The sequence below is a fragment of the Trichechus manatus genome, unplaced genomic scaffold, assembly GCF_000243295.1.
Source record: "Trichechus manatus latirostris isolate Lorelei unplaced genomic scaffold, TriManLat1.0 scaffold00115, whole genome shotgun sequence".
Classification (NCBI taxonomy): domain Eukaryota; kingdom Metazoa; phylum Chordata; class Mammalia; order Sirenia; family Trichechidae; genus Trichechus; species Trichechus manatus.
Window position 1 is genome coordinate 460694 of NW_004444051.1, and position 8786 is coordinate 469479.

The 8786-nt window shown below is 39.0% G+C and overlaps 1 protein-coding gene across 1 annotated transcript in view; it reads right to left on the reverse strand.

Moving 5' to 3' along the window:
* Window positions 1–8786, reverse strand: part of CARMIL1 (capping protein regulator and myosin 1 linker 1) — a 439497-nt gene that overhangs the window by 165081 nt on the left and 265630 nt on the right. The window contains exon 12 of the mRNA XM_004383977.1: window positions 6332–6418. Coding sequence (XP_004384034.1) covers window positions 6332–6418 — 87 coding nt within the window. The remainder of the gene's footprint in view (window positions 1–6331; window positions 6419–8786) is intronic.

The following is an 8786-nucleotide window of genomic DNA, read 5'->3' on the forward strand; positions in this document are numbered from 1 at the left end:
GGGACTCTATCAAGAGGAATAACCTACGAGTGACTGGAGTACCAGAACAGGGACGGGGGGGATAACAGAAAATACAGAGAGAATTGTTGAAGATTTGTTGGCAGAAAACTTCCCTGATATCAAGAAAGATGAGAAGATATCTATCCAAGAATGCTCATTGAACCCCACATAAAGTAGATCCCAAAAGAAAGTCACCAAGATACATTATAATCTAACTTGAGAAAACCAGAGATAAAGAGAGAACTTTAAAAGCAGCTCGGAATAAACAAAAGTCATCTACAAAGGATAGGCAGTAAGAATAAACTCAGACTACTCAGCAGAAACCATGCAGGCAAGAAGGCAATAGGATGACATACATAAAGCGCTGAAGGAAAAGAACTGCCAACCAAGAATTACATATCCAGCAAAACTCTCTCTCAAATATGATGGCGAAATTAGGCCATTTCCAGATAAAGAGAAGTTTAGAGAATTAGCAAAAACCAAATAAAATTACAAGAAATACCAAAGGGAGTCCTTTGGTTAGAAAATCCATAAAATCAGGTAACAACCCAAGACTAGAACACAGGACAGAGCAACCAGATATCAACCCAGATAGGGAAGGAAGTCACAAAAATAAATCAAAGTTAAAACACTGAAAATAGAGAAACACAGATGTCAATATGTAAAAGATGACAACATTAAAACAAAAAAGAGGGACTAAAAAATATAGACCCAGAGTTTTCATGTGGAGAGTAAGTCAAGGCAATATAAAGAAATAAAAGACTAGTTTAAACTTAGAAAAATAGGGTAAATATTAAGGTAACCACAAAGGAAACTAACAATCCCACACATCAAAATAAAAACCAAGAAAAATATACTCAGGAGATACAAAATCAACAACAATGAAAAAGATGAAAACAAAATACGTAAAGAAAAATGACTTAGCACAGAAAATTAAGTGGAACAAAGACACCGTCAACAACAAACAAAGACATCGAAATTACAGCACTAAACTCATACCTATCAATAATTACACTGAATGTAAATGGACTAAATGCACCAATAAAGAGACTGAGACTGGAGGATCCCCAGAAAGCATGGCCCCCGGACTCTCTGTCAACCCAGAACTAAAACCATTCCTGAGGCCAACTCTTCAGACAAAGATCAGACTGGACTACGGGACATAAACTGATACTCGTGAAGAGTATGCTTCTTAGTTCATGTAGATACATGAGACTAAATGGGCAGCTCCTGTCCGGAGGTAAGACGAGAAGGCAGAGAGGGTCAGGAGCTGGTTGAATGGACATGGGAAATCAGGGGTAGAAAGGAGGAGTGTGCTGTCATAGTGTAGGGAGAGCAACTAGGGTCACGTAACAATGTATGTATAAATTTTTGTATGAGAGACTAACTTGAATGGTAAACTTTCAGTTAAAGTACAACAATAAAATAATAAAAAGACACTATCTCAACATCTTAGAACTCAGTCCAGTGGAAGAGACAGGCATTCAAACAGTCACAATCCAGTAAATAAATACCTTCATAGCAGTAAGACACAAGAACTTGGCAGTGAAGAGGAGGTAATTTTATTAATTGTGATTCATTGTATTAGATAAGAGAAACTTGAAACAACCTATATAAAAGGTTAAATTCTTGAAGTTATCTTCTATGATTCTTTAAATGACTGACTTCCTTCAGTCTGTCCTGTTATAATAGTATTAACATATTTTTTACACGTAATAATTGAGTTGAAAACATACTGAGGGTACCAGGCTCTCATCAAGAAAATCATCTGTAAAATAATCTCTGTAGTGAGGTATAACAAAACTCAATAAATAAATTCCAAATCAGAAGATCAAATTAGTCTTTACAATAAAACACTCCTTGACAAGTGCAGGCACTTGGCAGTTGGCCAACATCTGAACAGAAATGAGAGAGAATCCTGTTATCAGCTCAGCTTCATGCTACTGAAATAGTATGAAGCGTTTCCTCCCCAACTCTCCTGACCACACACTCACGTGAGGCCTGTGTTAATAAGCCCACTAACAGCAGGAAATTACAAAAGTGTAGGATGGAAAAATCAGGGCTCTTACAACCCAAATGAAACCCAGATTTACATGCCATACTCCATTCTAGCTCCCTAGCCATTCTGACTAGTCATCATATTTATCACTGGAGTGTTTACAGCTGGAAGAAGGTGGGACCAGATGGCCCTGCCTTGACATAATCTGGCAACCAGCAGAACATTTGCTAGAAGTCTAGAAAACTATCATTTAGCTACCATCTGAGGAAGAGAAAGGATATTTGGAGGCAGTGGAGATGCCATGGGGAGATCAGAAAAAAGTCTGTCTTGAATCAGGAAGCCATGAATATAAATGTTTTCATACAGCTGAAATATGTTAATCAAACTCAGAAAAAGCTTAAAGTTGTAATTTAATCTGGTTACTATGAATCTGAAAATTTCCACATCTTATGTGAAAGCTTCTAAGAATAACGAACACCTTTAAGAAGTTAATTTTAAAATTCAAAATAATTTTTAAAAATATTTCAAGATATACATCTTACTTGAACGTCTTGAAATTCTTTCAGTTATATGTTATAAAATAACACTGATTCCTAAAACACATTTTTTAATGTACACAAACTTTATTGCAGAGAAGAGATGAATGTGGTGACCCTTTTTTGTGAGCAGTGTAGGGAATGTGGGGTCATTCTCATTTAAAAGGAAGCTGAGGAACCAGCCACCGCCACACTCGGAGGAGCATGAACATCAATGAGAGGTGGCGATGAGGTCCTAGGAAGGGTAAATGATCACCATAACCCTCTACGTGTTTTGTGGTAATGAACAAATAAAATAAATAAATAAAATCTAGTTTAAAAAATAAAACAAAACTCTATCCTATAAAAGAGTTAAAATATACCTATAAAGCACGTGATAAATAATTAATACTTTCACGATATAGAGAATTTGTATAAGAAAAAAGATGAACACTGTCAATAAAGAAGCGGCAAAGGATGTGAACTGGCAACCCTACCAAAACAAATATTAAATGACTACAGTTGTTGTCAGCTGCCGTCGAGTCAGTCCCCGACTCATGGCAACCCCACGTGCAACAGAATAAAACACTGTCTGTTCTTGCACCATCCCAAGATCAGTTGCAGATGAGACCATTGTGATCCACAGGGTTTTCACTGGTTGATTTTTAGAAGTACGTGACCAGGCCTTTCCTCCTAGTCTGTCTTAGTCTGGAAGTTCTGCTAAAACCAGCTGAGCTCAACCTGGGTGTCCGTCGTGGAAGCAGAGAATTCTGCCAGTGAACCACCACTGCTCCCCTAAAATGACTAATGAACAGGGGAAAAAAAAATTTCTGCACCAATAACTAATGAAAATAAAATTAAAACCACATCAGAACACTTTGCTTGAATGACTGACAATGAAAACGTGATGGTGAAAGTGTGAATAAATTTGCACAAAATATTTGGAGAACAACTTGGCAATAAATATCAAAAAAGTTTTTTTTTTTTAAAAAATGCACATACTCTTTGATCTAGTTATTCTTCTTATAGGAATTTATCCTAAAGAAGAAATTAGGAAATGACCAATATTTAACTATAGAATTCATGTTAGTGTTGTTTGCAATGCATTATGGAAAATTAGAAGCCACCTAAATGTACAATAATAGATTTATTTAAATAAACTATGGAACACCATTCCAAACCCTGGAATACTAGGTTTCCATTAAAGGTTATCATGTATTTACTGACAAACAATCACAATACACTCTGGGGGAAACATAGTTTATGAAATAGTAAACATAGTATGATTCCATGTATGTGTGAGTGTGTGTTCGTGTGTTTTGTCTGTATGTATATAAATAAACTATGTACAGACACACAACCAACACACTCATAGAAAACAGTGAGTAAAGATAGTCACCAAATTGTCCACAGTGATAGTCTTGTAATGGTTTGGAGCTGATATTACAAGTAATTTTTGCTTGCTTATTTATACTTTTCTATGTCTTCCAAATCTTTACCACAAATATGTAATACATTGATAATCATCAGGTAAAGGTTTTAGAAAACTGATTTGCTGAGTTACAACAGTGATAACGTAAAAGGGCTAAGATTAGCTATAAGATCTATAGATGGCTTTGGACACCAGGTCAGCAAACACTGATTCCAGGGGAAATCTTTCTCTTTGGCAGTCTACTTTGTGCCTTAATCTTACACGTGTGTGCAAATGTTTGCACATAAAATCATGTGATTTATAGGGGTAACTGCAATTTCAAATCACTCTTAGGATAACAGTATGTTCAGACTAATGTGTAAATGGATATAAAATCGTCTAGGGCCCACTTTGCTTCTCACTCACCCACAGCACATTCAGCAAGAACCTGTGATGTGCCAGGTGCTGGCGACCCAGTGATGAAATGAGGCAAAGCCCTTATAGTCCAGAAACTCCCAGGCTGGGACACAATCATAATGCAATGGGAAAAACACTAACATTGAGGAATTTACAAAGTGCTATGTAACACAGAGAAAGGGGCAATGAGGTCTGCAGTCAGGGAGGTTTTCTGAGAAGGCTTCAAAGAGAAAGTGAGCTAGGAGCAGAATCTTATAGGATGAGCAAGAATTCACCCAGTTAGTGGGTGGGGACACTGAGGTTGTTCTAGGACAAAATAAAAGCATATAAAAACAGACGGCAGCACAAGATGATGATGGTGGTGTGGTGGTAGTGATGATGATGATGATGGTGATGATGAAGATGGTGGCTAGTATGTATTGCGCCCTTTGTGTTTGAAACTATACTGTGTAAATATTAGCTTATTTAATCCACACGATGAGGTAGATACTCTGTATACATCTTATAAATGAGGCAAGTGAGGAACAAAGAGATTATAAAAACATTCATCTGTATAGCTCATATTTGGAAAAGCCATGATTCAAACCCAGGGAATCTGGCCTAGTAATTTACACTCTTAACCACTACACGTACTGCCTCCAAAAGACAGTGATACATTTAAAAACAGTAAGTTGTTCAGCTTGACAACTTTCACTGAACATCCACAGTGGTCCAAACTCTGTGCAAGGTGCTGGAGATAAAGGGATGAGAAAAGCACAGCTTGCAAGCAGAGCCCCATTCTAGCAGGGATGACACAATGTTTATAAAACAATGTTATGCACGTGGTCTAGAGGCACTACAAAAGAAAGGGCAATTGATTCTGCTGTGGTATCAGAAATAGGGAAAATGTCTCAGAAGACACGATCACTAATGAAGGTTTTATATAATAAAGTGAAGCTCTCCAAGAAGATTTGGGGATGAAAGAAACACATTTCAGGTGTCCAAAGCAGACTAGGAGGATGTACGAAGGCACGATGTATGTGTGCAGGAGGGTAACTTCAGGTATTAGGAGGGTGCTGGGGTGGAAAAAAGGAGCCCTGGTGGCGCAGCAGTTAAGCGATCAGCTGCTAACCAAAAGGTCAGTGGTTTGAACCCACCAGCCGCTCGCTCCACAGGAGAAAGCTGTGGCAGTCTGCTTCTGTAAAGATTTACAGCCTTGGAAACCCTAGGGGGCAGTTCTACTCTGTCCCATAAGGTCGCTGTGAGTCCGAATTCAACTCGACAGCAATGGGCTTGGGATTTAGGGTAGCAAAATATTTTAAAAGAATAACAGGATTTGGTGAGCAACTGGATAAGTAGGATGAGGGAATGAGTGGAGTCAGAAATGCACCTGAGGAAGGAACGGCAGTTTCCAGAGACGGAAAACACAGAGGGTCAATCTACAGCAGTGATCCAACTGTCAGGACCAAAATTTCCTTTAAAGCAGGCAATTTATCTGACCTCCTAAAAAACACAACCAAGCCTGCTGCCTAAGAGTCGATTCTAACTCATACCGACCCTATAAGACAGAGTAGATCTGCCCCATAGGATTTCCAAGGAGTGCCTGGTGGATGTGAACTGCTGACCTTTTGGTTAACAGCCAAGCTTTAAACCACTGCGCCACCAGGGCTCCATATATCTGAGAGTTTAAAAAAAAAAAAATAAGTCCAACTTGTTTTTCCAAGGATAAACCAAGAGAAAACACAACTAGCTGCCTCTGGGAATGTGACACATGGGGCTGGAGGCAGCCAGGTGAGTGCTACCTGACTCAAAGTTAAGGTAGATTGCATGCGTATTTCAAAATTACCCTCTACTCTGAAAGCACTTTAGACATTCAGAATTTGAATTACATAATTTATCTTAAAACTGCCAGATACTATAATACATATATTTTAAAACACATACATAATCAAATAATAATTCTAACTATCTATGGTAGAAAAACTACAGATACAATAAGTTATACTGTACCTTTAGGTGATAATGAGGTTTTGGATAAATTTAAATGTTTTAGTCCCTTTGGGAGTTTGGCAAACTGAATACTTAAAGAGGACACACCTGAGAAAAAGAAAAAAGAGATTATTAGAATTTCAAAATTCTCAGAATTGTATTTGTTTTATAATGCCAGAAAATTAAATTTGATTCCAATTGTGATCACATTTTTCTTTCTAATGTCCGTCTTTATTTTCTAATCAACTACCAGCATGTCTGCTTTTCTCTCTGTCCCACCTATAGGGTATGAGAAGCTAGGAGACTGCTTAATTAAGCATGACAATATCTGAAACTTTACCATTAGGGATGTTTTGGGGCCAAGCATTACCCTTTACCTTGTGGCCCTGTTTGAAATGCAAATCCTCTTGGGAAGAATGAAACAATTGTCCGCCACTCCTTTTCTTTTTAACCTCTGTCTTAATGAGTTGATCTCTCTTTTGGATGAGCAGATGCATGGTATTTAATTATTGTCGAGACAAATGGTGTAATATTAATGGTGTAATATTAACTATTCAGATAACAGAGTCACTTTTAGCAGATGGATTCCAATACTTACTTGCCTTATGGCTAACAACTTCAGACATTTGTCAGTATGCTTTAATTTCTTAGAGATAGGTTTCGAACCTTGGAATAATTCACCAGGAATTTACAGTATTTAAGATTAGATGTTTTCTAAACACAATGGCCAGAGTGAGTGACTGGGAACATCACCTAACTCACCCAGAGATTGCAACGAATATAGAACTGCTTCCTGGAGAGAAAAAAATAATAAATAGACTTAGGCTTTTCCTACAGGTTTTTTAGTCAATCTCATGGTGCAGGTGAGTTATCATCTTCCCAGGCGCATCTCCTTAGACAGGCTCCTTATGTTCTATAGGACAAAATTAAACATATGTCCCTTCAGGCTAACTCTCAAACTATAGACAGCGGTTAAGAACTACTGTCTTGGTTGCTGCTCTACTATATAACTCCAAATTCTCTGCAAATTTTATCAAAGATTACAAGAAAAAAATAACTTCCATAGAAACAACCTAGAGGGCATACAGTTTGACTAAGCCTCTAAATGGGTGTCTCTTCAAGAATGTTGGGTGTTCTGCAAGCCCTGTCCACCCACCCCTACAGAGTGGTCCACAGTCAAATGCATTTGAAAATCATTGGATTACAGAATGCCACGCTTTTTTTTTTTTTTTTTTTTTTAATAATCATGATAATGTGGTTTATTAGGGAAATAACAGACTACAACTTGGGATCAGGATCAACTTGGAATTAACAGAATACAACTGTAACCAACAGGGTTAAACTGTTCCCTCTCCTCCCATCACTACCCCCGACCTGTGAGTTCCTGATAAGGCATTTCTGTGTTACAGCCCAAGGTTGTATTACTGCTTCTCTGCTCAGGGCCACTTCACTACTCACCAACTGTCCCCCACTTCCATTCCAACATGAGCAATAAGCCACAAAGCTGTCCTCAGATAAACTTAATGTGTCATACCCCCCCTAAAAAATGCCCCCAGCCTCTATATTGCACTCCCCACTGTACCCATTTGTTCCTGAAATTGCCCTCCTATTCCCAGAAACTTCATGAATTATGCATAAGTTCCATATCCGGAACCCTACAACTGCCTTAGAATCCCCAACCTTGGGGAGCTTGATTTGAGACTTAGTGTCTGAGCTCCTTGATTGACCAGCTTGCAGTAAAGTCTACTTTCTCTTTCTCAGAGACTTAGTGTCTCTAAATTGACTCGATGGGTCGTGCTTGGCAGAACCCATCCCCATCGAGTTACACAACTCAGGAGACAGGAAGCAATTCGTCAATTATGGCAGCTTCCAAGAAGACGGTTTTGTTTATTCTTGGACGTGTCCACCAGCAGGCCCTTCTTTTGGTGGTGCCCACCAGTGGCCTCTGCTGTCAGGACCCTCTCCGCCTCTGCCACGCTTGGGTAGGTGATGCAGTTCTTTAGTTCACCAATAAATGTCCAAAGGCACCCTGCTCTGCCAGGAAGCCTCCTACCCTAAGGCCTTCAGGTCTCTCATTCTGTGGGTCAGCAAACCCCTTTATCTCTGCCGCCAACTGCCCAGAGGCACTACACTCCGACAGCAAGCCTCCTGCCCAAAAGCACTCAGCTCTCTTGCTCCCAGGTTTAGGAAGCCCAGTATAGCCGCCTTGTATTGTGTGCCAAGATGCCCACCACACCGTCTCATGATGGTCTTCTGGTTCTTTCGCCTCTCTTCCTCTGCTGTGCTTGTCTTTGCATCTGGCTGTCTTGCACTGTCTCCAGTGTTAACAGCTCTCTGCGTCTCCTGGGTCTAGGGGATGCTCAGCACAGGGACCCTGAGTCCAAAAGATGCACTCTGCTCCTAGTTCTTCTTCTTTTTTTTTAAGAGTCTTCTTTTATTTATTTATTTATTTATTTATTTATATGTTTTTATTGTA